Below are 15,282 nucleotides of genomic sequence, written 5' to 3'. Positions count from 1 at the left end.
TTTTTTTAAATATTGCCTTTTATTTGAAAATCATAGCATTGTTGGATAATCTCGGTTCCACCATCCCTCTTCCCCATGCGTGAATAACAGAATTGTTACGATCTTGTGTTGCCTTCTTCATAATGGCAGCAAGGCATTGTGGTTAGATCATATAGAATGTTTAAAATATGTAATTCAATTGCACCAGCTGCAGTTGTGACGTATGTTCTGACCTCTTTACACTATTCACTCCATTTTCCTGGTGGCCAGGGAAATGGTTCCGATTGGATTTAACTTTGCATATCCAATATCATAGTTCAGAGCAGTACCAATCGATCGCATCAATCACAACTCCTTCCACTCCCCTGCATTTCTGTAAAATATTGAGGGAGGGGGGAAGAAAAAGTAACTAAATGTATTTTTAGTACTGTCTAAGAGTGTTTTTGATTTATTCATCAGTGACCGTGATAGAAACTATTGGATTTTCTTAATCTGTATCTCAGCTCCTAAGAAAAATGAAGTGAAACAATGGATTTTCGATGAAGCTTTCTGGTTTCCTTTTCTAATCCGATCATCCTGTCTTGTCACTGTATAAAATCTTGGCATCACTTTGGTTTTTGTTTCTTGATTGCATTATTAATAAACTTGAAGGATTATGCAGCATCGAACTGGAACATGGAATAGAGAATAGTTGGGGTTTTTTTTTTTCATAACTTTTTCTTTTTTTCTCTCTCCATTATTGCATCTTATTTTTGCTGAAATTAATTTTTTTTTTTTTTTTTCTTAAAACTATTTCAATTCAAAGTTGATTTCCAGCCACAATTTAAAATGTTAGCTATGAATAACAGAAACTGTGAAAATTCCAAGGAATGAGAAGTATATTTAACTGGGGAGGGGGGGGGGGTACCCGGCGATGCCGTGGTGTTAAATAAAAAAGAACCTGGGGGGGGGGGTCGAACCCGAAGCCCTGAGGCGATGTTTGAAAATAAAATCGGCCAGCCAGAATGAGTTAGTGAAAGATGTTTGAATTTATTTAAAAACCAAATTGACAGGTGCGCGGCCGGAAGTCGTTAAGCGTTACGACGACGATGTAGGTTTGTTTGTTATAAGCAAAGTAAAAAAAGAAAACAACGTTAACACTTAAGCGGGGAAAAAAACACAAAACAAAAAAACTTAAGGCTAACGAACGATATTAATATTTAAAAAACACCATGAATCGAACCCAAAACTTTTAGATAATGAACCCAGGCCTTAACCAACTGAGCTAAGGCGACGTACATGAAATTTGTTCGGTTTTTCAACTATTTAAAGTAAATCAGGTCACGGCGTCATCTGACGCATACGTAGAATCGGTCATTGTCACAAGAGGACCGTTTTTGTTGCCCCCTCCCCGTGTTGAAAATTGTCGATTTCGGGGTGAAAAAGTTAACGTTTTTGGCAAATTTTTCGATATTTTTCGAGCAAAGGATGGAGCTTCGATGTGATACCGAGTTTGTGAATTTTCGTCGCGTCTGTTGGAAGTTTTTAGCAGACATCCAAACATACATACATACATTTTCGCTTTTATATATATAGATGAAAAATATTGTATTATATCTATACCCACTAGCATATCCGACACAATTTTCTCATGGTCTTTATTTAAATAAAATGAACCATCAACCAAACTTACTGTGCTCTAAAATGTTGCTAAAAGCAAAATAAGTTGCAATTTTGTAATTAAGAACGTAAGAAAATTAGTACAAACCTTCGTTTGTGTGCAGTCTATAGAGTTCCGTGTAGATAAAAAGAATGCAGAAAAACGAAAAAAATGGCCGCCTTTTCTCTTTATGTGTTACTGGGGGGGTGGGGTACCCGACGATGCCTGGGTGTCTTGAGGTAAATCAAAACTCCGGGGGGGGGGTAAATAATAAAAAAAAAAATGTTTTGGTAGGTGAGTATGAGAATCGAACCCGTACCCTTGAGTTGGAAATTAATGTGTGAAAAAAAAAAGAAAAACGGGCGACGTTAGTCATTAGGCCACCGCGACATACAACGTACACAAGTTTGAATTTATTTATTTAACTATAAAAACAGGCGTAGAAATCACGCAGTTGTTTACCCAAATTTGACTGTTTTTTTTCCCCAACAGATGTTGGGGAGAGGGAAACCAGCTCCCAATTGTCCAGATTGAATAGCAATTGTCTGATGTACAACATTGATCAAAGCTGATTGCTTCTGGACATTTCCCGGCGGCGCAATGCCGAGGACTTGTTAACTTTGAATTAGTTTCGCTTTTTATACGAAAAAGCCTCATCAACACGCGAGAAGCCAAAATAGCAATAATTTTGTAAAAGTCAACGTAAATAAATCTAGATGCGACGCACTTTCCCAAATCATACATATTATTATTTAGGACCCATATAAACAGTTGTAAGCGATCGTAACGATCCCGGAACCGTGTGCGAGAAAAGCCTTTTGAAGACATACACGAAATGGTCACACACATTTTGCCTTTTATATATATAGATCAACAAATGTTTTGATATTTTCATGGATAGTGCAAAGGATTAGATTTTTGGGCAGAAAAACCAATGACACGCAGCAAATATGAGTTTATTAACATTTCTATGAAAATAGTATCCATTGTATTTTAAATATAGAACTGATCCAAATGAGATAAATTAATAAGTAATAATAAATATTCAGAAAGTAGTAATGTGCTACATAGTTCAATACATATAATAGAATCACATTGTAAAAGGCAATTTTTCATTTACTCCTTCAGTCCAGCATCTCTTCACAGACAATATTCTTTTTTTGCCCTGTTTCTTTCGAACATTCCTTTTTTTACTTAATATTTCGCTGACTTTCTTCAGTGAAGAATCATTGCTCGTCAAAATTACTGAGTTTCTTTCTCACACCATTGCAACAAAGATCATATTATTATATTTGAAAAATGGACTACATCAAAGAGTTCACTCATATTCTTGTCTCGAGTTGCTAGATTTTTTTTTTTTTTTTTTTTTTTTTTTTAAGTAGTTTGTCCTTCAAATATATTATATTGGGTCTTTTTCAAAGTGTAAAGTACAGATTAACAAGAAGACTATTATAAAGATAGAAATTGGCTGCCGAATAACTGTCTTTCAATATTAAGTATATTTAACAGCCATTTAAAAAAAAGAAAGAGTTTAATATTTTTTTTGACAAGATTATTTTTTGTTTTCAGCTATTTGCAAATTTTGAAGTCATTTTGACCTTGACTCTTACATTTTTTTTTTTTCTATGCAAGAAGACCAAACTTATTCCTCCTTTTTTCTTTTCCTTCAGTTGGATAGAAAATAAAACAGCTGCTGTTTTTACAAAAATCTAATAGTCTGAAATGTTGGGTTACATTTTTTTTTCTTTTTTTTTTTTTTTTCTAGATCAAAAGGGACATTTTAACTGGAGAAATTGAGTTTTTTTTTTGTAAGTGATATGAAAATGTTATGTAAACTATGTGCTTACATTCTGAATAATATTGGGTTTGTGCATAAAATCTTTTGCTTATTTTTAGCAGTTGATTTTGATATTTGTTTCCTTCTCTTTTTTATATTACTCGTCCTATACAGATTTTTATTATGTTTAGTTGTATTTCTTTACATTTGTTCAGATTACAACTGGATAGTATTAATAAATTGTCAAGTCTAACCAGAAGAGTAGAATTCATAAATATTTTATGCATTCACTTTTTTTTTTTCTTTTTTTTTCTTGCAAAAAAAAAACCCTAGGAATTTCAGAAGTTCATATTAAATTCAACGTCCGTTTTACATACTGTCATGAATATACGCATTAAGTTTGCATACATGATTATTTTTTACTTTATTATCAGTTATTATTAAGACAAAGCCTTCCTTTACTTAGAAAATTAAATTTACATATTTTATTCTTGGGATATGCGTATGTTTACTTTATTATTTGAAATGTTTCAAGTCTTGAAGTTTAGCAAAGTGAACTGGCAAGAGCCATCTAATATATGTATCATATATATTCTCTGTACATATTTGGTGTTGCTTAGAATTTTTAAAAACTTTTTTGTATTTTTATTTGTTTTGTAACTATGCGGTTTTCTTTTTGTTTTTTTTAATAGAATTTTGGAATTTCATTTTAATATATATAGTCATTAAATTATTAATTGAACCCACTTGTTGTAAAATTATGAAAATGTTTTTAATCTCTATAAAATTATTGGATGTAGGTAACTTCCGGAACTTACAATTTTTTAAAAAATTTTTTATCCAGTATAAGTAGGTATTTATTTGCTTCCCCACGTAAGCAAAATGTGACACAAGGTCGGCTTTATGTGAGGTGAAGGGGAAGGGGATGGTATATGTAGGGTTGCCCCTACATGTACCAATAACCAATTGCCACAAGGGCAATGGTCACAAAGTGCAACATCTGCCGGAACAGATACTACACTTTGCTCCTAGCAAAAGTGCCAGGTAAAAATTTTAAAGCAAATTTAAAGATCCTGTCAAATTTTGAATGCTTACAAACTAATGCAATTTTATTTCTATTTTTCTAAGATAAATGTTTTTTTTTTGTTTTTTTTTTGTTTTTTTTTTGCATGATTAAATTATTTTTGGTCTTTTAAAAATAAACAAAATACAGTTTTTTATTATAATTTTTTTTAATCTACAAAAGATATTTGATTAAAAGAATTTTTTTGCAAAATGGTATGACTACTAAAACTATTACATTATAATCAAGTGTTCAGAAAATAGTAATATGCTGTCTTGTGGCAAAATGTTATGGCAGAGTAGCTATGAGAGAAATGTTTATATTAAGCACTAGTTTCCCCTATTTTCTCTTTTTAGAAGATGGATGTGACTTGCAATTGGGTTAACTATTTTTGCTGTTATACAATATTCCAAAAAGATTATTGTTGAGATAAAAATATTTCAATAGTACGAAAAGTCTTGATAATGAAACAAATATTAGTTGAGCCTTGATAAACAATTATATGATAGAGCTATAGATCTACAAAAAAATTAGTTACTTTATATATTGGATATCTATATCTATAAAAGCGAAATTGTCTGTGTGTAACTCAAACTCGATATTTGACAAAAGGGGTATTGAGATTTGGGAAAATCTTTTTAATTGGTTTTCAGCCAGAAATTTGGCTGTCAAGGGGTCAAAGTTCAACGATTTGACTTTTGAAAACTACCAAACTCCTCTGCCAATTTTAGGTTTTACATGGATCAAACTTTTTAATTTGATTTGAGCCCAAAATAAATGTTAAGGGGTCAAAATTGGGATGAAAGTTACAAAAAATTTTACCTCTGTGGTCTCTACCAAATTACTCAGACAATTTTTGGTCTAAACATTTGAAATGTTACATGAAGTGTATTCAGACATAGGGCAAACTTTTTAATCAGTTTTTAGTCGAAAATTTGGCTGCCAAGGGATCAAAGTTAAAAAAAAATTTACCTTTGAAGTCTCTAGCAAACTATTCAGCCAAATTTGGGTCTAAACATTTGAAATTTTACATAAAGGGTATTCAGACCTGCAACAAGCTTTTAAATCAGTTTTTGGGCGAAAATTTGGCTGCCCAGAGGTCAAAGTTGGTAGAGTTTCAGACTCTACCAAACTCCTCCACCAATTTTGGGTCTAAACACTTGAAATTTTAGATGTAGGTAACCTGAACATGAGTCAAAACTTTTTAATATATATATGCAAAAAGTTATGAACAGTACATAGAGCCAGAGCAAAACTGGGCTGAACTGCTAGTATACTATGCATACTGGTGTTGTCTGTGAAGAATTGAAGAGCCCAAGAAACTTATGCCCATATGAATAAATTTACTCAATTTTTTAACTAATGATTAATTATAGGCTTCTTTAATTAAGCTTATAAATAAATAATATTTTAAACATATTATTTCATAACTAAGAAAGAGCATCCTTGCAGCAATATACATAAAGGTGGGGAGCTTTTTATGGGTGGAATAAATGTGTCTATACACAAACACATGAAGGAAAGTACTATTTTATAGAATTAAATGTATTTGTAAATAAAGTAATTTTTCTCAGTATTCTTAAAAGGATGAGTATTTAAACCAAAATATTGCCTGCATAAATATAGTTGACCTAGTTTACATGGAAACTGGCTGGTTTGAAATGGCATTTGCTCGCACTGAACAGCACCTAACGAATTTGCTTAGCAAATAACTGCTTCTATGATGAATATGCACCCTTCTGCTTTCTTCTACCATTGAACATTGTTATTGAATTATGTAAACTTGTTTTAAAAAAAGGAAATGTAAATATTTTTGTACTTTTAGCTGTTGAACATTTGTTGATTAAAGTGCATCCCTCTGTAAGTTTGTTTCATCATAAGCAAACAATAAATGCAGCAGTAATTATACTAAAAACAGAAACATTAATACATTACTAGCAAAAGTGAAAAATAGTGCATAATGCTTAAGTTTGAGTTTAAAATAAAAGTGTAGGGAACACTTTATGTATATTTTAAGTACATCATAGAAAAGAAGATTTTGGAGGTTTGTGTATTATTTGTAATCTGACAACGTGACTTTGAAAAAATTGATCGTGCAATTGCTTATAGATATAATGATTAATATGAAGTGAGCGAACAGACAGTGCAATACAAAAAATGACTGATTAGATTGTTACCATATTTAGTTTACAGTGTTATTGGATGAGGGTTTAGTAGTTAGTCACTCCTACTCCTGTGCTGGAATTTGACTAATCATAGTTGGCTTAGAAAAATAATCTACAGAAAAATATCATGTTTGGATATTTCATAAGTTGGTAGAAAGAGATGAATTCTACTACTCTCCTTCCCTCACTGTCACTCTGTCCAACTATAACCAAGTGCAAAGACCCAACCTCCCTCAGTTAAGATGCAACACGAAGAAGACCATAGTGTCCACACAGTTAAAAATGTAGTCCTAGGTGGTTTGGCTCGAACATCTTAAAAAGTCCTGTAATGCAGTCTCAGTCGCTTTCACAAAGACAGGGTTTATATGGACGTAGCAGTTGGATGATCTTTTCTTTCCTTTTTCCCACTGAAAAGGATCTCTCAACTTGATTGTTTTTCTTAAGTTTACTTGCAAGTAATAATAAATCGACGCTGACTCTGGTTGTAGTTTTAGTATAAAATTAATTATTCACAAGAAGATAAAAATAAAAATAATTATGTAGTTTTTCGGTGGGGCGGTGGAAAGTCTTCCCAAAGTTCCAAAACTCTTCAAATCTTGAGTTCAAACTGATTTTCTTTGCTCTGCAGCCCCTTATGTATGAGAGGAGTGGTTGACATCTGGCGAGACCTGGGATTCTTCTTTAGCCAATCCCCATCCAATCTGTCATAATCTGGTTCGCCCTGATTGGATGATTAGCCACTTTCCCCATACATGCCAATTAGGTAATTTTCCGCATAAGAAAGGTTCTTATCGCTGATTCTCACGAACCGACTGACTTTGACCTTGACCTCAGGTCAACACTCTAGCCCAAACAATGGCTAGATACTTCCATATAATCACTTTTACAGCAATATTGTTTCATATTTCCGATTTTATTTTTTGTTACAAAGAAAATGTATTTCACATCGGCAACCAAGCCCTTTCCAACCAGCAAGGTCATCTGCTATTCTCCAGGATTTGCCATTAAAATAAAAAGGCTCTAATTCATTTCTCATTGGCCCACTTTTGGGGCAATTTTCAACCATAGCTCTAATTCAGCTCTCCTTACCCCTCCTCTTACCATCGTGGCTGGTTAAATCGCACAACTAACCATAAATATTCTTTGCCCTTATACTTTTTGAAAAGAAAACAAAATGTCATATCTTGATCAATAAGTGATCTATTCTGAAAGTTAAAAATATATTTCTTAGATTATTTTTTCTTTCCGAAATACAACTTGTGAAGAAGTCAATTTGAGTCTCCATCATGGTTTCCAGTTGGGATCTGAATATTGAGCATGCAGACTTCATGGCATCTTTCAAGAGATGCCTGAACAACAATTTGATCCTGGCAATTAGCTCTTCCTTGGTGTTGCATGCTTTATGGTTGGTGTCTTTCCCTACTGCATCTAACACATAAATAATCCATGGAGTTGCAAATTGGGGATGGTAGATGTTAGAGACTGAAGTCATGGAAGTTCTCAGACAGCCATTTCTGGATTTTCTCAGAGATATGTCAGGAAGTTGAATTCTGCTGTTACATGCATGACTTTCCCATGGCCACCCTCTCCACTCGGCTTCTAGGAGTAACTTAATATAGACTTTGGTGAATAACAAGGTTCTGAACAGATGTGCATCCTCTATCCCATATTTTTCCCAACATCTTATCTTAGTATTTTTTTATGTCCCTCCCCATCCCCCACCCACTGTTTAATATTATTCCATGTTCAAATATATTTTACTAATTTCCACTTTAGTACTTTTTTGAGAACTTGAATTTAGCTACAAAACTAGGTAGCTGTGTTGATCCAGGAATTTCTGTCAATGTTCAATAACATTACAAAACTAGATTTTATAGCTTGTTCAAAACAGGCAACAGTTATAGCCCATTGACTTAGCATGAATGCTTTATGCCAAATTGATGATTGAATACGGTTTTTAATTTATTAATTGCTAACTATGCATTGAATGGATATCATAATACTTGGGTTGCTGTACTTTATCAAAACAAAAGTTCATATAAAGTTTCAGCCAGATCAGCGTAGTAGTTTCTGAAATAAAGTGGAACAAACTTAAGAGAAATATAATATAGATGTATGAATTTTAGTTTTTTTCTCCTAGAAATAATTCATAGTCCATGATGTGAAAGGAACCAGTCATTGACCGAAATGTATCTTTTACAAATTTGATACTTATAGATTTTTTTAGAAACAAAAAAAAAGTGTTCATCTTATATCTAGGTCAAAAGGTACTGAAGATATGATCTAAAAATGTGCTAAAAATTTAATCCGATTGTAGTAAGGCATGTTGTCAATGTACCACATCTGGTTGATTTATACCTTTTATAGTTATGTCATCAGAAGAGATTGTCTTTTGTGTGTTTTTTGTCATAAATCAATAGATGTTTGATTCCAGTGTAAACTTTGACAACATTGTATTATTAACAATTTTTATTCTGTGCATTTCATGTTTTTCTTGCTGATACAACTTTGATAAATCTATAGAGATTTTGTAACTTGAGAGATTCTAGTGACAGCAGGTCACAAAATGTGGATCCCAATATGTCCAACCAGACCAAATATCCAAAACCATTTTAGGACAACCAGCTTACTTGCAAATTTAATTTAGCAAATTTAAGTACTACCAAATGACTATGAAGATACATGTTTTCTGACCTAAAATGCACCAAACATTGATGTTTTTTTTTCTTTCCCTTTGCATAACTCAATCATGTTCTGCAAAGGCAAAAACAATTTTACTCTACAAAACAACTCTATAAATAAATATTCGAAGATATATAACTTGAAGTATAAAACCTTTTACCAAAATGACAGTGATATTAAATAACCCGAAAAAGGGTTGATATGCCATAAAACAAAATGACCAATCACTTATCACTCTGGTGCCCTTACAAAGAAATAGATAAAGAAAATGTAATATTGGAAAATGCTTACTTGAGAAATTAAAAATATGTGCCAGCAAGGGGCATCCATCTGAAGTGGACATTATTTTTTCTAGCAAATATGTTTTGGTTTGTTTTTTAAATCTTACGTGGGCATTTCTATGTAGTATTCTTCAGATGGTGGCAAAACTAAGTACAAAGATACACACCGGCTTGTGCTTAACAGTGCATCTCAGATGTAGTGTTCTACTTACAAAGATCATTTATTCATCATTTTCAGGTACTTGGATATATTTAAAATATTATTATAGTACACATTTTGCTTCTCATATTATTTGGTTTACTGTTTTCATCTTAAGTGTTATCTGCACAGAATTTCAAACCCTTTATTTGATTCACATTTGTAGCATGATCTTATATCATCAACCATGACCAGATAGAAGTCGTAAGTAATTTGCAATTGTATTCCTAGTATTGCCCACACTGACGATTTGAATGTTCAACTTTCAGAAAGTTTACACTTACAACTGAATTTTACCTAGTACTTTATCCATTATGTCGCGGGTCTTTTGCAGATTCACAAGTTTGACAGAAAGATTCCTGAATTTGATAAGATACACCTGAAGAAGTTCGGAGGTTAGATTGACCGAAACGTTGTGAAAATAGCATTCAAGATGAAAATAGTAGTCTGAATAATCTATATAATACAAATTATTAAGCCACATCTCAAAAATTCAGACATGTTTGACCTTTATTTAATACTAGTGGGTGTGCTCGGCATTGCTTGGGTGTTTGGAGGTGTGTTGAGTACAAAAAAAAGTTAGGCAGACAGGCTTGAACCCGTGACGTGAAAGTGGAAAAGAAAGTGAAAGAAAACCTGATGTCTTACCCCTACTCCATGATGCAACCAGATGTGTGAAATTTAACATACTCACTCAAAAAGATGACTTGCGGAAATGGCGTTGCTTTTAAACCTCCCACGAAGGTCGTTTTTAATGTGGAGGGAGGGGCAGCTTCCCTAAAAAGGGGGCACTCCGGGCGTATCCAAATAAATAGTAATTGTTTCAGTATGAAGGGTTTCCCCTACATTGACCAAGAACAAATTACAGAACAGATACTACCCAGCAAAGGTCGGGAGTTGCTTTGCGTTCGATTAGTTTCAAAAGACGAACAAACACTAGAAACAAAGGAAGTTTTTTTTAAAACTCTATCAAAAATAAGATAGATCTGTTTGCGAATCTTAGATATTATAATCTAGGCAGTACAAGAAGACTTCTCCCAGACTCTAACCGATGCAGTATAAGAAAACTTCTAGAATCTAACCGATGCAGTATAAGAAAACTTCTCCTAGAATCTAACCGATGCAGTATAAGAAAACTTCTCCTAGAATCTAACCGATGCAGTATAAGAAAACTTCTCCTAGAATCTAACCGATGCAGTATAAGAAAACTTCTCCTAGAATCTAACCGATGCAGTATAAGAAAACTTCTCCTAGAATCTAACCGATGCAGTATAAGAAAACTTCTCCTAGAATCTAACCGATGCAGTATAAGAAAACTTCTCCTAGAATCTAACCGATGCAAGAACCCAGATGCAAAAAACCTTTCGTGGACATAAACAAACGTGCGTGCCCATTTTGCCTTTTATATATTAGATATCAATTTAACTTCAGTTTAAGGTCGTGGATATAACCTTAGAGTATATCTAATGGTCAGGCCCCAGCTTGCGGGCTTTGGGGAGTGTGGAGCCACCCTTTAATTGCCATTGCTCCCAGGTCCACTGTGACCCAGAGTGGTAGTACCTGTTAGGGTTCCAACTATGGGTTAAATAAAAACCGACTAATAGAAAAAAACCCAAATATATTCTATTAAAAAATTGTTCTTCAAAATCACTGGATTTGGCATTAAATAATATGAAAAGGGTTGATATGCCATAAAACAACCAACCAACTTCAGTTTTAGATTCAGATAGATTTATTTTGTACATTAAATTCAAACAGATTAACTGATATTAATGCAGTTTCATATCTACATAGTTTTAATGTTAACTTTTATTGTCAGATTTTATGTATTTAGTAGTATATTAAATTCTAGTTTGTATATTTACTGACACTTGTTAATTTAATGAGTATATGGTGTTATCAATAATACGCTCATTTGCATATTGAAGCTATTTCTAAAATGTTATCGCAAGATGATCGTCTGTAGGCATCATCTTCAGGCAATGTTGCCGAGAGTAGAGGCAATAAATACATGTTTATTTTTTTAAATTGTTTATTCGGTGACTCTATTATCTGTATAAATAAAAATATACTTGTTATACCAATCATGAAAGAAAGATGAAATGTTTTAAAAAAAATCACTTAATTTGATCAAGTATTTTTTTTCCCTTCAAGCAAATCAAACTTTACAGCTAAGCGAATCCTAGGGGTTTCATCCACCACAATGAAATTCAATCAAATAAGGGGGAGATAACTCAATTTGAAGCGTAATCAGCCTTATGTACAATAGTTTAGTAGTAAAAATGCTAAAAGTAGTAAATTTTTATTTTCTAAGTAAAAAGACCTACTTGATCAATTTATGTATTTTTTGGAATATGACAATTTCGTTTAGTGAGGAATGTGTACATCATAACGATTTTTCTGTATCTGTTTTTTTAGTAAGTGCAATTATAAGTAAATATGCCTATTTTTGCGCATTTTTTGACAAAAAATATTACTTTCAAATATAATAAACTAGCGAGGGGTACCCGGCGTTGCCTGGGTGTTTTTCGGGGTATGTGAAAAAAACCCGAAAATGTGAAAAAAAACAGGTTCCTGTGAAAAAAAAAACGAAGCCTTCACGACGTGCAATTGGAAAATAGTAAAGTGTTAAAAAAAAAAAAAACAGGTGCGCGTTTTTGATTGACGTGACGGCGATAGGTATTCAGCAGTAAGCATTTTGTGCGGGACAGTTTTGAATGAGGTGAATAAATCGGTTTGTTTGTTTTTAAAAACCCGCTCCCTGTTTATTAGAAGGAGCAAAATGAAAGCTACAGTCTGATATGACGAAGTCAACATTGAAAAAACGTTACTTAGTTCTCTTGAGATAACTGGCTTTCGGCCTGTGATTAGAGTCAAGTTTCACTTTTTTATATACTGAAAACCGAATGTAATGCGTGCCGATGCGGGAAATGTGCAATAATTAACGTTTGAAAGTCAATAAAATTAAATAGACAGGCGAGCTCCGTGGGTAACTCTGAGATATTACAATTTATAGATGATATAAAAAGTTTTAAGAAGTTGTGAACCGAGCAAGTGCTTCTCTAAAAGAAGCCTTTTGTGGACATCGAGGAAAAGCGTACATACATACATACATACATACACACACACATACATTTTCGCTTTTATATATATATATATATATATATAGATGAGAATATCTGTAAGCTTGTTTTAGCAAATAAATGCTTGTTTTTCATATCAAATAATTTTAATACGCTCTCTTACGTTAGTATGGTAAATAAAAATAAAAAAAAATACCGAAATTAATATATTTCTTTAAAGAAATAAATTTTATGCGATACATTAATAAAACTAGGTAAATATATTTATAAAAAAAAAAAAAGTTTACGGATATTCTGTGTTCATTCATTTCAGTAGTTTTTTTTACTATAGTGGACTCAGGGTGGCTTCTTCAAATCAAATCAATCTCTCACTTAATATTGTTGGTTTACTAAGTAATTATTTTTTCATTCCGATTTTAACAGACTTGCATTCTCTCTTGTGGGAGAGGTTTAAACCTGTAACTCCAGCTCTGTAGCCTGAATTTCGGTGTGTTTAAATAAGACTTTCTTTTAAAAGTGTTCTTTTCATTTTTTCTGTTGATTTATTATTGATAAGTAACAAAATTTTCATGCAAAAAAAATAAAACACGGCTAAATTTTTAAATTTAAAATTTTTAAGTGGGTGCTTACATACATGTCTATAGTAAAACCAATCCCCCATACTTTTCCCTTTTTGTCATTTGTAAACATAAATTTTTTGTTGTCTTTCTCTTAGTTAATGCCCTGCAGAACATCAGACTTAGGTCATCATATTCGTAGAGTATAAGCACTGCAACATGTAGTTGCTAATCAAACTTGGGAAGAATGGTCATCAGTAAACGAGCATAGAATGATTCCAACAGCTGTGCCATTTCAATTTAAAAGGCCGCACTTCCCAATTCAATTGGCATTTGCAATCATCATAAACTAAGCTCGGGGACAATTTTTACAATTGTGTGGCTTACATCTACACACTGATTACTTCTTACATAGAAAACCAGTTACACCGCGAGCTACATGCGACCCATTGCAAGTATACTTCTGTACATTAAACTGGGACACCCAAAAAATATTGAATATTCACAAGTATTGAGAAATTAAACATATATGAAACATGCATTCTCTCTTTTTTATTTTCATTGAACCAAACTGAGCCACAGCAATAGGTGCAGCTAGTTATTAATAATTCTTGTACCTGTCACTAACATTCAACATTATTTTCAATTGTAAACAATTTATTAATAAAGTTATTTCTTTTGTTTCTTTTTCTCTACATATTGCCTTTGATTGCTGTTAAGGTCTTTTCTTTTTTATATGCAGACAAAATAACAAATTATTTAGATTCTTGTATTTTCTTTCTTTATTACAGGAAAATCCAAACAATGGAAAGAACACGGCTCATATAAAAGCTCTTCGAAAAGCATCAGAATTACAGAAAAAAATTGGTATGAATTTTATGTCCTTTTAACGTTTGCATTTGGTGAAATATATACAAGGTTGTTAGAATAAATTTTGATTTTCGAAATTAAATTTTTTTTTTTTTAATATTTTTCCATTTCATAGCCATTTCAAGTATTTAATAGTGGTAAAGTGCAACAAATATTGTTTCTGTGTAATAATGGTGAATTTAGGGATTGGAGACTATAGACAACTGGAAAGCCCTAAAATATTAGTGACCTTGATACTAAATTCAAAAACTTAGTTGAATTAGTTGTAGCTTGAATATTTTGAAAATGTAAGCTGAAGAATTTTGAAGGAGAGGTGAGGCAGTGGTTAGCAGGAAAAATCGTAGCAAGCATTCAGATTGTCCACACGATGAAATTTGTCAAAAGGTGCATCCAGATCTGGGCAAGGCAATGCAGATTTTGGCAAGAGAGATGAGCATCAAAGTGGCAATTATGAAGGTCAAGTCTGTTCAAATTGTGGTGGTCTTTGTGGTTCTAGTGAAGGTTGTCGTACAACCCACATATATGAAAATGAACTGTGACTCAACCAATGGTTATATTGAGTTGTTTACTCTTGTCCAGTGTTAGGTGAGGAAGGTAGCTGCAGGAAGACCGTATATGTGCGATAAGACAACTGGAAAGCCCTAAAATATTAGTGACCTTGATACTAAAACACAGAAGTAGCTGTTTGAGAACTTCCACAACTTCACCAGTCCCAACATTTCTCACCCACCCCAACTCACTGGATTGCATCCTTCTGTACTATTACGTGTGGGGTACATGCCTCAGGTTCAGGTAGACTCATTGGTAAAATATCCTAAAAGGTACATTTTGAGAATGTACCAATTATTCACCAAGATATGACATTTTTTCACCCTTTTCTTTAAATGTCAAATTTGTCTCGAACATCCTGTGTGTGTGTGTGTGTGTGTGTACATAAAGTTAAAATTGCATAGGAACTTAATTAACATTATCAAGTCAATAGGGATT

At 32.8% G+C, this 15,282-nt stretch overlaps 1 protein-coding gene across 2 annotated transcripts in view; it reads left to right on the top strand.

Moving 5' to 3' along the window:
* Positions 1–15,282, top strand: part of LOC145286084 (protein FAM219A-like) — a 60,421-nt gene that overhangs the window by 23,746 nt on the left and 21,393 nt on the right. For both annotated transcript variants that reach the window (XM_080134755.1, XM_080134756.1), the window contains exon 2: positions 14,217–14,292. In XM_080134755.1, coding sequence (XP_079990881.1) covers positions 14,217–14,292 — 76 coding nt within the window. The remainder of the gene's footprint in view (positions 1–14,216; positions 14,293–15,282) is intronic.

Source organism: Euprymna scolopes, chromosome 10 (assembly GCF_053919585.1).
Source record: "Euprymna scolopes isolate OS-2025 chromosome 10, ASM5391958v1, whole genome shotgun sequence".
Taxonomy (NCBI): Eukaryota; Metazoa; Mollusca; class Cephalopoda; order Sepiida; family Sepiolidae; genus Euprymna; species Euprymna scolopes.
Note: the sequence above shows the minus strand (reverse complement) of the source record. Positions and strands in the feature narration are given on the sequence as shown.